At 16.7% G+C, this 20,261-nt stretch overlaps 2 protein-coding genes across 2 annotated transcripts, besides 22 other annotated features; both read right to left on the bottom strand. All coding sequences in view use genetic code 6, as the record gives it.

Annotated features, from left to right (window-relative positions):
• Positions 1-12: 12 nt before the first annotated feature.
• Positions 13-58: a microsatellite.
• A 15-nt stretch (positions 59-73) lies between these two features.
• Positions 74-107: a microsatellite.
• A 672-nt stretch (positions 108-779) lies between these two features.
• Positions 780-822: a microsatellite.
• Positions 823-3,036: 2,214 nt separating this feature from the next.
• Positions 3,037-4,230, bottom strand: IMG5_201980 (hypothetical protein; the record flags this gene model as incomplete). The annotated part of the gene is made up of 4 exons (XM_004023916.1): positions 3,037-3,333; positions 3,414-3,694; positions 3,748-3,841; positions 3,889-4,230. The coding sequence occupies 4 exons, from the start codon at positions 4,228-4,230 to the stop codon at positions 3,157-3,159; spliced, it is 894 nt and encodes a 297-aa protein (XP_004023965.1). The 3' UTR covers positions 3,037-3,156.
• Positions 3,170-3,223: a microsatellite.
• Positions 4,231-4,471: 241 nt separating the features above from the next.
• Positions 4,472-4,504: a microsatellite.
• A 1,307-nt stretch (positions 4,505-5,811) lies between these two features.
• Positions 5,812-5,889: a microsatellite.
• Positions 5,867-5,897: a microsatellite.
• Positions 5,898-6,218: 321 nt separating this feature from the next.
• Positions 6,219-6,325: a microsatellite.
• Positions 6,237-6,320: a microsatellite.
• Positions 6,326-8,255: 1,930 nt separating the features above from the next.
• Positions 8,256-8,371: a microsatellite.
• Positions 8,257-8,371: a microsatellite.
• Positions 8,372-10,701: 2,330 nt separating this feature from the next.
• Positions 10,702-10,778: a microsatellite.
• Positions 10,747-10,784: a microsatellite.
• Positions 10,785-12,511: 1,727 nt separating this feature from the next.
• On the bottom strand, positions 12,512-19,678 carry IMG5_201970 (hypothetical protein). Its single transcript, XM_004023915.1, has 8 exons — positions 18,710-19,678; positions 18,022-18,653; positions 16,691-17,971; positions 16,094-16,641; positions 15,874-16,044; positions 14,005-15,813; positions 13,290-13,955; positions 12,512-13,243 (listed from the first exon to the last, which is right to left on the bottom strand). The coding sequence occupies exons 1-8, from the start codon at positions 18,823-18,825 to the stop codon at positions 12,614-12,616; spliced, it is 5,853 nt and encodes a 1,950-aa protein (XP_004023964.1). The 5' UTR covers positions 18,826-19,678; the 3' UTR covers positions 12,512-12,613.
• Positions 14,949-14,987: a microsatellite.
• Positions 14,956-14,987: a microsatellite.
• Positions 15,819-15,851: a microsatellite.
• Positions 17,976-18,013: a microsatellite.
• Positions 17,976-18,017: a microsatellite.
• Positions 17,976-18,019: a microsatellite.
• Positions 18,605-18,638: a microsatellite.
• A 514-nt stretch (positions 19,679-20,192) lies between the features above and the next one.
• Positions 20,193-20,261: part of a microsatellite that runs on past the window's edge.
• Positions 20,197-20,257: a microsatellite.

The following is a 20,261-nucleotide window of genomic DNA, read 5'->3' as shown; positions in this document are numbered from 1 at the left end:
TTATTTATTCATTTTTTTTTTGGTTTTTAATTTTTTTATATTTTTTAAGTTTTTTTTTTAATTTAATATTAATATTTTTTTTTTAATTAGATTTTTTTTTTTTTAGAGAATAAGTTATTTATAAAATAAAAAGTATTAAAATTTGAGAAAAATTAAATATTATTATGTTTTTTGTTGATGAAAAGAAGTATATTTAATTTAAATTAATTTTTACTTATATAACGAATTTTTTTATAATAAAAATACAAAAAATGTTAACATTAAACTAAAATACAATAAAAAATTCTTTAAATTTTAAAAATGAAGATGACGACGATGATCTTTTAAGTCGAAAAGACGTTGAAAAACTAACAAATTAATGGAAAATAATGAAAGACGTAAAATAATAGTACAATTAAATATTTATATATAACAATAAAAAAAAATTAAAAGAATAAAAGAAATTAAAGAAAAGGTAAATTAAACCTTTCTTAATATTAAAAAAAAGACGATTATAAAAATATGTCTTTTGATTTTATTTAAAATAACGTTAAATATTAAACTTAAATATATAGAAAAAATAGTATAACGAGTTAAATAAACTAAAATGAATCTTAATTGTAAAAAAATAATGATGACATATAAATCTACTAAAATAAAATAAAATACCAAGATTAAAAATTAGATTAATATAATAAAAAGATATCATAATTAATATGTTAAAATTAAAAATTTTAATAATAACTAAAAGAAAAATAATATAAAATTTAGCAATATTCATAAAACTAAAAAGAAGTAAAATATATATATATATATATATATAAATATATATATATATATATAAATTAATAAAATTAAATATATAATTTTAGTTATTAGATTAATCGAAATATAATAGTAATTTCATATAATAAAATCTAGAATAAAAATAAATTGTATAAAATGAATAAAAAATGTCCTTAGATGATGCTAGAAATCAAATTAAACATTTATTGGAAACAAATAAATTAATTATGAATGAAAATTAAAAAATTATTAATTAATTATAATAATAAACTTTAGAAAATGAAAGATTAAAAAATAAAATTTCATAAGTAATTTTTTCGTTTTTTTTTTTTCCTAATAAAAATAAAAGGGTGAAAAATTCGTGAATGAAATAAATATTGATAAATAAGAAAAAGAAAATTTTTCAATAGAAATTAAATATTTAAAATCTGATATTGAAAGACTTCTACACTTATTAAAATAAACATAAGAAGTTATATATAATTTTATTTTAATTAAAAAAAAATAAAAATATATTATTACAAAATAAAGTTTAAAGATTTATCATAATTTGCCGAACAAGTTACATAAATAAGCTACTTAAAAAATAATTAAAATTTTTTAAAAAATTGTATGTTGGAATAAAAAACTTAAACTTAAACAATTAAACGTTGCTGTTAATAAAATTTAATTCCTGAAAAACTACTTTGGGCTCCTTAAGATTGTATTTAGTATGTATTTAATAAATATAATAATATTTTAAGTGAAGATCATATCGAATAACTTCTTTTTGGTTTAAATTAAATTTGGTAAAGTAAATATAATAGAATTGTGGAAAAAATAAAAAAATAAACTTAATAAGAAATAAAAGATTTGAAAATATAAATGAATAAGAATATTAATTTTGATTAAATTTAAGCTAAAAATAAAATTTTAAAATTAAAAACAAAACTCAGTAAAACTAAAAAAGAATAAGAATTTAATATTTCAAAGCAAATTTTGTAACAAAAACAAAAAAGGAAGTTTTTTTGTTATAAACAAAAAAATAAAATAAAAAAAAGTGGTACAAGAGGAAATAGTTAAAATAATTAAAAAGAAAAAATAATATATTTTAATGATGCAGTTAAATTATTTTAAGAATATGAAAGCGAAATAAGAATTTAGAAAGGAAAAATAGCCTCTTTATAGGAGAAAATTAAATAAATGTAACAAGAAACAGCCGAATGTGATAAATTGATTTATTTAGAAGGTTCGACTTAAGCTTTAGGATAAATTATTAATGAATTAAGTAAATGTAAGTCTAATATTTTTAATGAAATTTAGAAATTCTAAATAGATATAGAAAAATAATTAAATAATATTTAATAAAATAAATAAGAATTAAATGTAAATAATGTCATTAAGATGAGTTCTTATTTTATGTAAAATTAAGTTATTAATTTTAATTAAATTTATGATAAGTTTATTTAAATGAAAGAAATTACTTTAAGGATTATTTAAAATAAAACTAATAAAAATCAAGTATAAAATTTATAATATGATGGTTAAAATAGCGGCGAAACAAAAGAAAATGCTCATTTAAAATCTTTTATTGAAAAAGAAAATAATTCATAAGAAATATTAAACAATTCTTATGAAAAATATAAATCTATTAGTATTTTTAATTTTATTTTTATTTATATAAATTAATAATATTAGACTCTTTTCATTAATAAGTTAAACCTTTATAAAATTCAATTACTAATTATAATTAATCTAATAATAAAAGCTTTAATAGTGATAAATATAATGATTCATATGCATGTAGTATTTTTTATAATTAAAAATATTTTTTCTAATTTTGTTTTTTTATTTTAAAAAGAGTTTAAAAATAAAAAAGAATAATCATATAACAAAGAGAAATGAAAAAAGAAAAAAAGAAAAGATATTTAATTAAAAATTATATATTAAACTAAATTTTATATTTATTGTAAAAAGAAAAAAAAAAAAAAAACTTATTTTTATTAAGATAATTATTTTAAATTAAAACAATTTTTTTCAATATTTAGAAATATGATTTTTAATATTAATTTTTTTTTTTTTTTTTTTTTTTTAAATAGAAAAATATTAATAATAAATAATATTAAGTTTTTTTATTTTTTGAATATAAATTAAAATAATTGTTTTTCACAATTTTTATAATAAAAAATTAGGAAATTAATTAAATTATAATTAAATAAATATAATATAATATTAATAATTAGTTTTTTTAATTATGATTAATTAGTATATTTTATTTTATAAATATTATATAAATTTTTAATAAAAATGTTTAAAACATTAGTATTATAACATTTATTAAACATATTACGAATTTTAATATATAATAATTGATATTTTTTATAAAATTTAATATTAAAAAATGAATAAAAATCAATTTTTATAATCTTATTATATCCATTCTTATTATAATTACCATTTTTATTATTCCTTTTATTATCCAAATTCTTTCTATTCTTATTCTTATTCTTATTTATTTTTATTTTATTGTTTTCCTTAATCTAAATTATCAATTTAATTTTAAAAAAATCCCAAAACTTAAAAAAATCCCTATTTTAATTAATTAAAAAAAAAAAAAAAAAAAAATTATTTCTAAAAATCGTAAAAAAAAATAATAAAATTCTGTTTACTTATTTAATAGTTTTGTAATTTTTTATAATTGTTTCTTTACTTTTTTCTTTAAAATTATTGACATCCTATTAAAATTATTCATCTTTTAATTTTTCATTTCCTTTTTAATAAACATTTTTTGAAATTTCAGCAGTTTTTTCATAAACAGTTTTTCCAACTTCTGTAACTTTTGTCAAAGCACCTGTTAAGACGCTTTTTACTTAATCAAGAGTATCATCATTTTTATTATTATTACTTTAATGATTTTAAGATGTGATTCCTTTGTTTTAAGACATGTCATCTAATTTTATTTAATTTTACATTTTTTTTAAAAAAATAAAAAATATATATTACTCAAAAAATTTGGATTTTAAAATGAAATAATTTCCAATCCTTCTTCTAATGAAGGTTTATCAGGTGATTATTCGCCTTCTACAATACTTTTTAACTATTATTTTTATTTATTATTATTTAATATTTTGTTAAAGAAATTACCAATTCTCTATAATAAATTCCTGCTTTGGTTTTATATTTGAAATCTATAGGACTATCCTTTGGGATATTATAGCTTTCGAAAAAGTCCCAAAGCTTTTTATTTCCTCCTTAAAGCATTAAATTTAGTTACTTTTGAGTAAAATGATCCATATCTATAGATCTTATGAATGAAACATTTACTCCGAATCCCCTATGTACTCCAGAGCATGCTAAACATAAAAATATTCCATTATTTACTGATGCCCATTAAAAAGATGGGCTTCTGCATTCGAAACATTATCTGTTTTCAGGAATTGCAGTGAGCTTATCAAAAACTTCATTTTATAATTATTAGCTGGACATTTTTTTTATAATTTTTATTTAATATTTATATATGTAGTTTTGTTTTATATTTTTTATATATATATTTTTGCATATAAATATGTATTTTTACCTTTTTTATTTTTTTCTATTTTTATTTTTTTAAATTATTTTTGTTATCTAATTTTTCAAAAATAAATTAAATAAATGAGGTGTTAATTTTTCTAAATTAAAAAAATTATTTATATAATATATTTTTTTATTTTTTTTAAACGTTTAGTAAATATATAAATTTTTTTATATTTAAATTATTTTTGTATCTTTTATATTAAGAATTAAAAAAGTATTTATTAATCATATATATAAATTATTTATTTATATAATTCGATGGAATATATTTTTATATTATAAGCAAGTTTTGCTATATAATTTTAATTTCCTTCCCATCAATTTACTGGGGTGGGGGGTGGAAGGGCCCATATTGGAATAGGATTTTGTGTCCTGTCAATAGCCCGTTTAGATGTAAGGAGGAAAACGACTAAAACTTGACCTCTATTGTTCCGTGGCCTCATACTTCCTATAAGACAAAGCCTTTCAGGCCTAATATTATATTTTCAGTTGACCCCAGGATAGAACAAGGTCCTTCACTTTACAATTTATGGCTTTACTTTTTAAGGCAATTTAATTACGAATCACTTGTTAAAAGAAGGTTTAAAAATAATATTATTAAACTATTTTATTAAAATAAAAAAATATTAATAAAATAAGAATTTAAATTAATATATATTAATAATAAGAAAAAAAAAAAAGAATATTTAGAATATATATTTAAAAATATTAAAAATAAAATAATTCTGAAAAGAAATAATGCATACAAATATAATTTAATAAAACTCTATAAAAAAGAGTAAATTATTATTAATTTTATTTTATTTATTATATTTGAAAAAAATAATTTTTATTAAATAAATTTCTTATAAAAAAAAAAAAAAAAAAAAATATTTAAATGAATAAAACTTAAAATTAATTAAAATTTTGTGTTTAATGCAAACTCTTTTATTCAAGTCCTTTAAGTGATCCTCTTTGTACTTTATGTTATAGGTTTTCATAGATATATTTATTAATTTTAAAAACAAAATAATTTGTCTTTAAAAATATTATTTGAAAAAAAAAAAAAAAAAAAGCAAATAAAAGAAAAATATAAATTCTTAAATTAATGAAGAAAAATAAACATAATAGATAAAAATACCTAAAAAAGAAGAAAAAGAACTAAAAATAGATACAAATAGATGTAAAATGTGTACTAAAAAGCTTGGATTATAAGGAATTAAATGCAAATGTAATTTTACTTTTTGTGCTAAACATAGGATGCCTGAAGACCATAAATGTGCTTTTGATTATATTTCGGAAGGAAAAGCTATATTATAAAATGCTAATCCTGTAATAATAAAGGCTAAGTTAGAAAAGATCTGAATATAGATGATGGAGAAAAAAATAAATATTTAGAATACTTTTAAAATTTTATATAATAATAATTAAAATTTATTATTATTTTGTTTATAAAATTTAAATAAATATATATATATTTTTTTTAATTTTAGAAATATTTTATAAAAAAAAAAAATTATTGTTATTTATTTTTAAATAAATTTATTTTTATATTCTTTTATTAACTAAATATTATTATTTTTTTTATTTTTATTTTTTTTTTTAATAAAAATTAAATAAATTATGTTACATACTGTTTTCATTTTTATTAAATTTAATTTTATATTTTTTGCTAGTTATTTATTATTCTCTCTATTTGCATATGTGTTAATTAAAGTGTTTTATAAATAATTATATTAGTTTAATATAATAATAAAATAAGTATTTTAATAATTAATGAAAAAAAAAACTATACTTTTTTTAATATTTAATATTAACAAAATAAATTTTAAAAAATAAAATAAAAAAAAATATAAAATTTATTTTACGATTAAAATGATTTCGATTAAAAGAAAATATAAAACAAACATTTTATAATTTCGAAAAATAAAAAAAAACATATAAATAAAATAATATAAAATAGAAAAAAAATAAAAAATCAAATAAATTTAAAAAAATAAATAAAATTAAATAAAAAAATAAAAAAATATGGAAAATACATATAAAATAGAATGTGAATAATTAAAAAACATAATATTAGATGATAAAAACCCTTTATTGAATTCCGAAAAAATAATTTAGTTTATAGAAAAAACATCATTAACATCAGAAAACTATATATAGAATAAAGAATATAAATAAGCTTTTTTCTTATACAAAAACATAGAATAATTAATAATTTTTATTTTATAGTAAATGTAGCCTTATTGTAACTCAGAATTATATTATTTATAAGAAATATATTAGCTTTTTAGTGAAAATCAAGCTTTTGATTATGAAAATATAAAAATAATAATGAGAAGTTCATTAGAATTAGATTAAACAAAAATTTCTTAAAAATAATTTATTGTTCATGATTTTCTTTAAAAGATTTTAAATTAATTTTTCGTATTTGTAAATAATTAAGCAGTTATTTATATGCTAAGAGGAAAATTAGATATTTCTATAAATATGCTTTATAAAGCAATTAGAAGCAGATTAATTTATCAAAACTAATATTAAAATTTATTTTAATTGGCCATTATGTGTTTAAATGTTAGCTTTTGCCTTAAAAATGTTAAGAACTTTGATGATGCATCGAAAATTATAAACAAAGGTATAATAAATATTGAATATTTAGAAAAAATAACTAAAAATATCTATGAAAATTAACTTTTTAACAATTAAATGTTATGCTTAATTGAGTATTTCTATTTTTAAAATATTAATTTTGTTATAAATTTTATTTTATTTTAATTAAAAAAAAAGAATGCTTTATAATAAAAATAATTAAGATTATAATTTTTAAATAATAGACGATAAATAAAAAATTATTTATTTATTAAGTGTTTCTTATGATTATTATGGAGAAATATTATATTTTTAATAAAAGTATCATAAATATATATAAAATATTAAATTAATTTATACTTTATTGTCTTTAGAATTTAAGAATCTGAGTTTTGTAAATAACAATCAGCTTCTTTATTGAAATAATTAAAAAAATATTAAATTAAGATTGTGATTCTAAAAAAAGATATTAAAGTTAGAATAAAATTATAAATAGTTAAAACACTTCCTTTTAATCAGAAATTAATAATAAATCTTTAATGGTAGGGCAAGAATATATTTCTAAGGACAATATTATATTTTAAAAATATATGTAAATAAATAATTTTAAAAATATTTAATTTTTTTTTTTATTAAAAAAAAAAAATAAGTAAAATTAATAATATGAGATATAAAATAATTATATTGACATTAAACTAATATAATTGTGTCTAAATTATTTTATATAATTAGCCTATTAATTTTATTAAAAAATAATTGTAGGATATTAATAGCTTATTGAATATGCTTAAAAATGTAAAATTCCTGCTTTTGAAGATTAAGATAAATTAAATGATTTTTTTAAAATGTATATTAATTTTTATTTTTATTTTTTATATAATCTAAATAGAATTTCAAAAGAAATATAAATCGAAAACTAAAATATAAAATTATAAAATATAAAAAACTTTAAAACTATTGATGAATACTAATAATTAAATAAAAAATGATTTAAAATTTAAATAATTTTATTATATTTATATAAAAATAAAAGGAATACTAAAATAATTTAAAACATCTAAATATTTTTATTTATAATATTAAAGAATATTTTTTATTTATTGTATTTTATTTTAAATAAATTAAAAATTTTATAAATGTTATTATTTTTATAATATTTCGTAAAACAAAATATATTTTAAATTTAAATTAATAATATATTTTTTTTTATAGATTATTTAGATAAATAAAATTAAATTTAAAATTAAAGTTTAATTTACAATAAAAAAATATTTATATTATATTAATTTTATTTATAAGAAAATTTAAAATAAAGAAAAATATATATGAATTTTGAAATAATAAATATATATCTAATTGTAATAAATTTAAATAATAATAATAATAATAATAATATTAATAATAATAAAAATAATAATAATAATAATAAAATATATAATATATAATATATAATATATAATATATAATATATAATATATAATATAATGTAAATTATAAAGAAAAAAATTATTTCAATAAATATATTTATCTATATATATTTAAAAAATAATAAAAATACTAAATATATCGATAAATTTAAAATAATCATATTAAAAATGTAATAAGAAAAGAAAAATATACAAATATAACCTGATACTTTAGTCAAAGATTAAATAAATTAAGAAAAAAAACGCTACAAAACGTCAGTTTAAATAGTCTACATTAAGATTAATAAAAAAAAATATAAACAATAAATTAAAGTTTCTGTCAACAAAACAGAATTATTTAAAAATAAATAAAAAGCTTTTAATAAATTCATTTTCAAATAACTTAACTAATTTAATTACATCGCCTAAATTGGATACATAATCATAAAAAAATTTACAAAATAATTTATAAATACATTAATAATAAATTCCTTAGTTAATAGACCATTACTCGCATTTAAAAAATATTAATAATATTAAATAATAAATAAACTCTAACAGTGCTAATAGTATTATAATCTAAAAAATTGATTAATTAAAGTAAATATCTATCAAAGACTTGTAAAAGATACATAATAATAATTAAAAATAAAATAATTAATAAAAAAGCTACTTAATCATAAACACTGTATAAAAAAGGGAAAAAAACTATGAAGAAAATGAAGAAAATAATGCTCAAAAAAATTAAAATTAATAATAAAATTTAATACTAAATAACTCATTAACATTTAAAAATAATAGTAATTTAAATAAATAATAATAAGAATAAAAAAATAAAAATTAGTTATAAATATAAAAAGCTTAATTTTCTAAAACTTTAAGTTTTAACTTTTAGTAATAAAAAATGCCAAAAGAAATAAATGAATATGTCCAAAAATTAAAACCTGCATTTTTTTAAACTAAAAATTAAAATAATAACCATCGAAAAGTAGTATCAATGACAAATAATTCACCTTTTTAAAAAAAGGAAAACTACTATATAGATTTTAACTCTAAATGCTTCAATATGATAAAACCTTTATCTAAAAATAAAAAGAATACACTTTTTTCGAAATCAAATAATAATATAAGCAACAAAATACAAAAAAGCAACAACAATAATAGTATAAATTATGAAGAAATGAATATTTGGATGGAAAATACAAGAGAAAAATTAGATAAAATATTAAAAAATGATATAAATGAAGAAAGCTATATATAAATAATGGAGGCATATAATTTATTAGTAGAAAAAAAGTCATTTTTTTAAGAAAATCTTTAAAAATTTAAAATTTGTATAGATTCTTATATTCATCATTTGAATTTTAAAAATTTAGACTTAAATCAATAATTAAAATCTTTTAAAAATATTAGAGAATAAGACGAGAATTAGAAATTGTAATTAAAAGAATGAATCCATAATCTTAAGGTTGAAAAAAAAAACTCTTTTCAAAATAATATTTCTACTACAAACTCTAATTCTTAGAAAAAAATTGTTAATAAATAAACGCAGACTAATTCTGATTTTGATATTTATTAGAAAGAAAATTTATAATTGTAATAAATTGTGCTTGAATAATAAAGGAAAATTTAATAATTTAAAAAAAAGAAGATATTCTTCTAAAAATTATAGAAAAGATGTAAAATAATGGATGTACTTTTAATAATACTAAAGATAATATTCTCAACTAAAATTAATTAAATCCAAATACTGAGTAAGATGAAGACGAAAATGAAGATGAGGATGAAGAAGAAAAAAATGTTTAAGACTAAAAAAATAATGAAAAAATGATTAATAATATTTTAAAAATAGAGAATAATCAAGAATCTAATTATGCTGATTCCTCAAGCAAAACAAAAAAAAAACAAAAAATTATTTATATTTTTTTTTTTTAAAAAAAATAAAAAAATAGTTGTGTTTGATTCTGATGAAAGTAGTTTTAATTATTACGGTAAAGATTAAAATTTAAATAGTTCTATTATAAGAGCTTGCTATGCAAAAAATTATGACAAATAATATGCTGTGTAACATTTTGATTTATAAATAAAAAAATAACTTTAAATTAATTTAAATAATTTGAATATTTGTGAATTTTAATAAAGTTAAGTTTTATAATAAAATAAAGCGAAAAGCTTATCTTAATGAATAAAATAAAAAAAATAATTTGATTGATATTATACAATAAATATTTTATTTTTTTAAAGTTAATTCTCTGATATATTTTATTTTCTATTATATTCATATATTAAATAGTTGTATATTATAATTTTTAATAATTTTTTTTTTTTTTAAATTAAATTTTTGAGAATTAATAATAAAATATAATATATTTTTTTTAAATTAATTCCATTTAAAAATATATATGTTTGTTTAAAAATAATATATCTAATATATATATAAAATAAATTAATTAAAAATAATATAAATCAAAATTTAATAATATAAATAAAAATAAGTTTAATTTTTAAAGATTAATATATTATATCTCATTTAATATTACGAAGCTTAACTCTTTGGCAAATTAAAAAGAAAATTTTAATGGAATAATCTTATTTTCCAAAAATACATTTATCTAAATTAAATCAATATACATTTTATATATATCAAATTTTGCTTCGTTTTATATTTATTAAATTAACATGGAAAAGTTAATACTAAATTAGATTGCAAAAAATAGAATTATTCATTAAAAATTACAAATAATTAAATCAAAAGTATGTAAATATTCATGTAAACCAGTATATAAAAATTTCTTATATATTTGTATGTTTTAATTTAACTCTACTTTTTCTCCAAAAACCCTTAATATAAAATTATAAATATATTCTTCTTTATAAAAAAATTTCTAATATATTTTTATTGTGAAAAATTCAACTAAAGCATCATTATTTAAAAATATATTTTTATCTTTCTTATTTTTAAGATGAGATTCCAAATAATTTTTGACTATCTAGCTAAATTTTTTTATATATAAGTCTTGGAATAATCTATAAAAATCTTATTTATTTAAAAAAAATCCTTAAACAATATCCTATATATGAGAAATATTAATTATTTTTTAAATTTCAATTATAAAAATATGACATTGTTTAATTATTTTTTAATAATTATATGTATATATATATATGCATCTATCTTGCACCTTATTTACTTATAATTTTTAAAAAAATTGTTAAAAAATGTATCCTTAATAATCTGATAATCTGTTTAAAAACATAATATTCATTTTATTTAGGTTATTAATATATCCATTTATCATTTTATTATAAATATTAGTATAAATTTCTTAAGTATTTAAAAGCCTTATATATTTTGTATTTCTATATTATTTCCTTTTAAATTTATATATTTTTTTTCATTATAATTATAATCTTTATTCATTAAAATATATTTCATAAATATTAAATAAATTCTTTAATTATTTTTTTTCAAATATAAGATCATGTTTTATTCTATAAAAAATATTGAAAGCTTATTTTTTTTCCTAATTTTTAGGATTGCAAATAAACAATAAAAAAGCCTTTAAAATATCTATTTAAGTTTAATTTTAAAAGTAACGGAAAAATTATTATAAAAATAAATATTTATTCTCACAAAAAAATAGTAATATAGTTTAACTTAAAAAAATGTACTCTTTTTAAACTATTATTTAAAATTTATTATAACTAAGAATTTTCAACTATGATTAACTATTTATTATAATTAATATACTTAATTTTCTTCTATAGATATATTTTTTATTTTAGTATATTCATATATTTCATAAAATATTTCTATTACAATATATAAGTTTTATAAATATTATTTGGTTAAACTTATTATTAAAAAAAAAGTATTTTTTTATATATATATAATGTATTTATATTGAGTAAAAATTATAAAAATAATAGAGTATATTAAAATATATAATATTGAAATTTGCTTTTCTTAATAATAATTTATATTTAAGTATAGAATAAGTTCTTAACATATAATATAAATTCTTTTAAGTAAAAAATAATATATTTTAATTTTTTTATATATTCACATATGTCTAAAAATATTATTAAAAATTAAATTTAATTAAAAATGGATTTTATATAATAGAAAAAGATCAAAACAAATATTAAAAATCAAATTAAATATATTTTATTAAAAAATAAAAATATATTTAAAATCTTAAATAAATAAAAATAAAATCAAAATAGTTAAAATTAAAATTATAGAATTTTTACGGTAAAAATAAAATATATAAAACCTAAAATTATATATATTTTAAATATAAACTTGATAATAAATATCCTCATAATGTTTTTTCCATTCTACCACCTGTAACAGGAGGTTTAGCAGTTTTAATAATAGCCCCATGTTCTTCACTACAAATAAGAACAGCAAACAAATTAACTTATTCAATTTCATTAGCACTACTTAAAGCATAATCAAATCTTCCTCTCAAATCAGTATACCCATCTCTATAGAAAATTTCTTCGCCATTTTTTTACTTAGCAAAACATTTTACATATACTTTAGAAAGGGGTTTATTATTTTCATCAAGGACTTTTACTTATCCATATTTTTCAATAAGATTTACTTTTAAAGAAGATGAGAAATAACTAGTATCTATGACTTTATTAGATGTAATTAATTAAACATGAAGATGTTTCTTAACTAAATGATCAGGTATTGGAATAGTCAATGCTTCCCTATTATTTGTCTTTTCAAATTATACCCTTTATGAAAATGTGGGTTTTATGAATGTAAATTCTTCCCTACTACGATTTTCTTAAATAAAGGGTTAAGTAGAAAATAATATTTCAAGATCAATTTCATAGAAATTTAATTCAGCTTATTCAGCATTTTAATATTCAATTAAAATTTATTTATTTTATATTTAAATATTAATATCTTAATCTTTATCACTATTATTTAAATTCTATTTTTTTTTTTTTTAAATATTATATTTAATAAATATATGTTACTCTTCCTAATTATCCTTATTCAGCTTCTTCTTGTTCGATTTCCATTTAACCTCCATCATATTCTATAAGTTATTTGTTAATTTCCTAAAATAGATTTTTCCAAGAAATGATTGGATAATTAACATATTATTAACTAATTTCTCTTGCTTTTTTAAAGTCGGGGAATCCTGTATAGATATCTAAATAAGCATTAAAGTAATCATATTAAATCCTGGCTGTTTAATTAGTTTAAATTTTATTAAAGTCTATTCTATTGAAAACACTTATAGCTTCCTCCACTCTTTCTTAAAGAATCAAATAATAGCATAAAGTCAAATAATGAACTTCATTTAAAACAGGAATATGAGCCAAATATTTTAAAAAATTGTCATAAGTACTTTTAAATTGCTTATTTTGGATTTTACTCTTGGATTAGTTCATGAAATTATGTACTCTCGAATTTAATAGAGGATGATATTCAAATTAATTAAATTAGTCAATTTTTATTTAAGTTGAATTTAAATAATAGATTGTATTAAAGGGTTATTTTAAGGATTTTATAAATTACTGGTTTTTAAAAAGTTCTATGACACCTTCCAAATATTAATGATGGAAACTTAAATTCCAAACTTATTCAATAAATAGCTATTAGCTTTTCAAAATATTTATTATTTCCAAAAAGAAATTCTATTAAAAAAATATATTATTATATTATTATAAATAGATTTATTTTTACTTTGTCTTATTTGATTATATGCATAATTTTAGAAATATTAAATTCTTCTTTATTATATAAATTAGATTTTTAAGCAAATGATAGAATATCTTTTTTTGATCCATTATTTAAAATATCTGAAAGATTTTCCATTTTTTAAACACTTCTTTTTTTCTTCACATCAAAATTATTAATAACATTAGCTTAGGCTAAAATAACTCCATTTCTAGAAGCATTACTTGGATAAATACCAAAAACACCCACCTCAGGGAAATAGAAGAAAAACTCAAGTTTTTTAGTTTAATAAGATTCTAATTAAACATCTTAAGTTTTTATATATTCAAAAGCATTTATTGGTAAAGCTCCTTCCGGAATTTCATACAAAACAGATAAATTTAATGCTGTAATAGAAATATTACTAATAATAAGCTAACATCCATAAACTTTATTGATAATATACTCATCGACGTCTTTTTCTACTTTAACTGATGGATCTTCTTTCATTATTCCAAATCTATCTTAAGGATCAAAGAATCTTTAAATAATGTTGACTGATCCTTTATTTATTTCGGCGCTTTCAGTAATTTATTTTTAGAAAACGACAATATTATTATTTGCCTAAATTTGGATTTTCCTTCCTGGTTAAATATTCAAGTTATATATATTGGAATCTTTATGCGAAAAATCAACTAAAGAGACTACTGCTAATAATTCAACATGATTCTAAACTGCATAAATAAAAGATTCAGAAACGAAATTTTAAACACTCTTTTTTTAGAAAATATAGGAAGCAAAATCGACCCAAAATTAATTTATTTGAACTAAATTTTTATATTAGTCAATATTTTTGTCATCATAATAATGTCTTTCGATATATTCAATTGTCTTCTCGAGTTTCTAATACCCTACTTTGTATTATTTTCGTTATTATATTAATTTTGATTAATAATATTCATCACCATCACCATCACCATCATCATAATCATCATAATCCTCATAATCATTGGAATCAGAAAGACATTATCCTTCTTATTCTTCCTATTCCATATGCATATCCGATTTCATTTACATTTTTTATTAAATACCCATATTCATACTCATCATATCACTCGCTTTTAATGGTTCCATTTATTTATTTTAAGTTTTTTACGAATAATTAATCATTTTTTCATTAGCTATAGCAAAGCAATTTTATTAACTGGAAAATAATTATACTTTTTAATAATCTTATTCGAGGTTTTAATTTTATTATTGGCATTAGATAATTGTTAAATAAAGTTTTTTTTATAATTCAGTGTTTTTTTATGTTAAAGATTTTGATTAGAATTTGTTTTTGAGAGAAATTAAGAGTATTTATGCACTTTAAATATGATTATTTTACACTAAAGATAATAATAATAAACACTATTCAAGAATATTTAATTCCTATGTTTTTTCTGGAGAAGAGTATTTGAAAATTTCATTAAGGTCATTTAATAAAAAGTAGTCAAGGAATGTTTTTTACATTTTATTAATTAAAAATGGTTAAACTACTTTTTAGAAAAATTCATTGTCCTTAAAATAAAGGAATAAATTTAACTCATGACATGAAAATTCATTGTATTTTTACAATTTTTGATTTGAGTTTAATTAATGCCAATCTTTTACGAAAGACCAAAAGCCATATTCTCTTCCATTATAAGAATCAGTGTTTCGTGTTGCTTTTGATAATTATTTCTACAATTCGAATAATTCGCCTAATGTACTTACTATTACACTCTAACTATCAGCTGATATTATCAATTATTCTCCTTTATTTAGATTTTTAGCATTAAAGGTTTCTACATAGAACTGTTTATATATATATATATATATATATATATATATATTTATTGTTTTTTTTTGTTATACTTTATCTTTTTTTGATTATTATTAGTGTTTTAAATCTTAGAAGGGAGTAAGTTCTTGCTGTATAGGGAAAATATCACTTATAGCAACGTTTAAATTAGAAACAATAACCTGTATAGTTGAATAATTTTTCCATTAGAAATCGCTTAAAATAACACTACCATCTTCATTAATCTTTTTTGTTTTATAAAAAAATAAATTTAATTTTAAAAATAATAAATACTTCTAAATTTGTAGCAAAGAAAGAAGGGACAGAAAGGAAATTAAAAAAGTTATCGATTTCACCATATTAGATTTATTTTTTTATTGCACAACAATTTTCAATTTGATATTGATTCATACCATTAAAATTTTTTTAACAACATTATTACCTCATACATTACATACCACCACTTTAAGCTGAAAATAGTGGTGGATTACACTGATAATCTTCACCTTAATTAAGTTCTTCTTTTTCGAAAACAGTTTCTTAATTAAATGTTTTTTTTAATAAAATACAAGGTTTTTCTAATGTATTTCCAATTAATTTTTTCTCATTTTAACGATTAATAACATAACAGATTTCATCTCCGATTTATTTATTATTGAAAAAAACAGATTTTTATTATTTTAAATATGTATGATTTAAGTTTTTAAAAGATCTCTATCTTAAATTATTGACATAATCTTAAGGTTTATGAGGCATAAAATTATAAGCTAAAACTTATACTTTCAATTGTTCTTTTTAATACTATTTCAATTATTTAGGAATATTTAAACTAATCATAATATCTGACAATTATTCAGTTTTAGGAACTAAGAGTACTTCATTTATACTTACACAATAATCTGAATATTTTTAAATCTGTATAAAAAATATATTAATAAATAAATACAAATATATGTATAAATACTTATTAAAATGATCCTTCTGAAATAATAAAATTAGAATTTTTATCCCAATATTTTCCTTTAATAACTTAAATGAGAATAGTTTATGAATATTCGAGAATCTTCAAGATATAATTACCTTCCTTAAGTTAATTAATTTCTAGGAAATTATTTTTAACATTTAAGCAATCATACATATCTTAATATACGATTTCCGGATAAGTATTTAATTCTCCAGAATAAAAACAGAAATTCTACTTATTCAATTAAATATTAGAAACAGGTAATTAAATAGTTTCACCTTCAATAACAATAATAGTTTATGGGAACTCTAATCTAATACCATTAGTGCATAAATTCCATTTCATTTCTAATTAAATATTATCTTGATCCGAAAAACATAAGCTTTTAATTTACAAAGATTATATATTATCCAAAAGCCCTAAAACAATGTTTCCATTATCATCTGTTTATAAGATTTATTTAAAATCTTAATTATTAATTCTTTGATGTTAAAGTGAAACTTCGATAGGTAATTAAGGAATTCCTTATCCAGATTTACCCAAAATTTAAACTATATAGCCTTGTTTTTCTGTATTTTTTAAATATGAATTAAATAGTTAATTTTCAGGATCTTAGTGTAATTCGAAAGTGATTTCTTTAGAATTTTAAACTTTTTATTTTTTTTAATCCATTTTTGTAATGATTCCCTCACATTCGATTTTTACACTTTTCAATATTGATTATACAGGGAAACTTATTTCTAATTATTTCTTATGGTCAAATTTTATGTCTTTGAATTCGAATGTATTTGGGATATTTTAATAATTTAAAACATGTACTTTTACGATTTATTCTTCGATTATTTCAGGATTGCATACCACGTTATTTATTTCTAAGACTGGTTAAATTGATATTATAGCTTTATTTCCTTGTAAAAACTATTCTTGGTTATACATATAGGTACATTTAAATGCATATTCCTCACTTTAAATATAGAAATTTTAAATTAATTCAGCATAATCTTCATGAACTAGAATTAATTGACATGATTAAGCTTATGATTTATAAGGAATCATTACTTATCCATTTTCGTTTGCTTCATGGAATCTATCTCCATACCATAATCCTGTTCTTTTGTTTTATTAAGGTTTACATATATTTTAATTTTCATCAATTAAAGTTAATTTTTTTCCAGCAATTGTATTATTTTCAAGATAACTTAAAAATCCTAATTTTAAAAAAATATTTTTTAAAAATATTTTTTTAAAAAATATATACCTTTATTAATAACAGCACGTGAAGAAATAGAATTTCCAATAAATTCAACTATAAAAATACCTCTTTTAGCCTATTATAATTTCTCGAAGTTAAAAGTTCTTAAAATTTTTAAATGAGGTTAATCTTTATAATTATATTATTATTAATCTAAAGGAATTAATCCATCTAAAGATATTAAATTATCAAAAGCAGCTTTTTTTTTAATATAGTAATTTTCTGTTCGTATTTCAAATAATTTAACATTTAAATTTTAAATGTTTTTCGTTTCTACAAATAACTCAACCTTCTCATTTTAAGAAAAATAATAATTTTTATTTCTTATAAAAATTGAGCGTTCGTTAATTAGATTTTAAATGCGATCTTCGCCTAATAGATCTTTAGCTTTTTAAATATAATCTGTTTCTCCATTTTATATTTTCACAGTGTAGAAAATTTCGTTTAGGGTAGATTCAGCTATATATTTTTCATAGTCTTTGGCATTTTTAGCATTTTTAAAGTAAAATCTTAAATATTCGGTTATTAATTTTATTTAAGAAGGCCATTTACTTATATTTAAGCAATGTATATCTTAAAAAGAACGATAATCATATTTTCTATTATCATATAATTTCTATTATTGATTTGTGCAAGGACTATTTAAATTATTTAAATAAAAAAAAATATATATATTTATATAAAATTATTTTACTATTTAATTTATGGAGGATTTTATAAGAATTCAATAAAAAGTTATTAATTATAATCTTATAAATCACAACTTAAAACAAGAATTTCATATAAAATTTAATCTTTAAATGAACTCATATATAAAGGAAGGTTTTTTTTACACCAATCATAAGCTTTAGAAAGTACATCTTTTTTTTCTTTTTTTATTTCAAGTCTAAATCTTAAAAATTATCAAGCTTCTATGTATGTATTGAGAATAATTTCTTATATTAAGAAGAGTAAAACTCAGTTTAATTAAGAACTACATCTTTCATTTATTTACCTATTTCTTCTAATTATTATAAACTTAATTTATCATAATTAAGTATATAAGGAGTATCCTTTTTATTTTGATTTTCGATAATTGCTTTGTAAATTTGGACTATGTTATTAATTTGGTGAAGACAGGGAATATTTTCTAAATAATATTTAAGTATTTATACATATTCTTCATTTTTTTAGGAATTATTAAGTAGCTTTTATACATCTAACCGTAATAGGAAATTAGGCTTTATTTTTTATAAATTATTAAGATTTCCGTAACAAGTTTCTAGAAAATTATTAAAGTTAATTATTCTGTTATCAAAAACACTTTCATACTATTGTTTGCTTAAAGAATCGTTTTCGTTCATTTTATTTACTTAATTAGGATTTAATTCATAATTCTAATCTTCCTCGATTTCTAAATATAGTTAAAGTTGTTTTAAAGCCTATATTTTTTGGTCTTAGGTAGTTTAAGGTGAGTCTAATATTCTTAATTAATTTATAAATTCTAACTTGTGAAGTTTAGTGCTTTCTTTTACTCCTTCTTAGTATTTCTATTTAATCTTTTCAATCAATTATTAGTCATTGCTATCGAGTAGTTATTTAGTATTTAAAGAATGCATTATTCGGAAGTATAAATCTTCGTAGGTATCAGGGATTAAGGATTTGAGAAATTCTTGTTTGTTTTCAGAAAGTAAATATTATTCAAATTATTGAGTTTATAAAGACATTTTATTTTATTTTTTTAAGTATTTTGTTTTTTATTATTATTATAATTTTTATTTGGATATTATTAATTGATATTTATATAATATGAGTCTATTATAATTTTATTTTAGTTTATTTATTATAAATATAAAAATTATTATATTTGTTTGTATATTAGATTTTTATTTTTAATTTATGATATTTAATTATATCTTATATAAAAAAAAGATATATACGATAAGATTTAATAAAAAATAAATTATAAATAATATTATTTCATTAAATGTGAATATAGATTTTTTTAATAATATAAAATTATATAAAATATTAATATGTATTATAAAATTAAATAAATAATAAAATAATTTCTATTTAACTTTATATTTATTGTAAAAATTATTTATTTGTGTTTGTTTTTAGAATTATTTGTATTATTATCTAAATTATTTAAAAAAAATAAAAATATATACTTTCAAATATTTTATAAATTATCCAAATAAAAATATTATTAAATGAAAATTTAATTAAACAAAAATTTAATTAAATAAAATGTTAATTATATA

Source organism: Ichthyophthirius multifiliis (genome assembly GCF_000220395.1).
Source record: "Ichthyophthirius multifiliis unplaced genomic scaffold scaff_1120509251427, whole genome shotgun sequence".
Taxonomy (NCBI): Eukaryota; Ciliophora; class Oligohymenophorea; order Hymenostomatida; genus Ichthyophthirius; species Ichthyophthirius multifiliis.
This window is presented reverse-complemented; position numbering and strand designations above follow the sequence as displayed.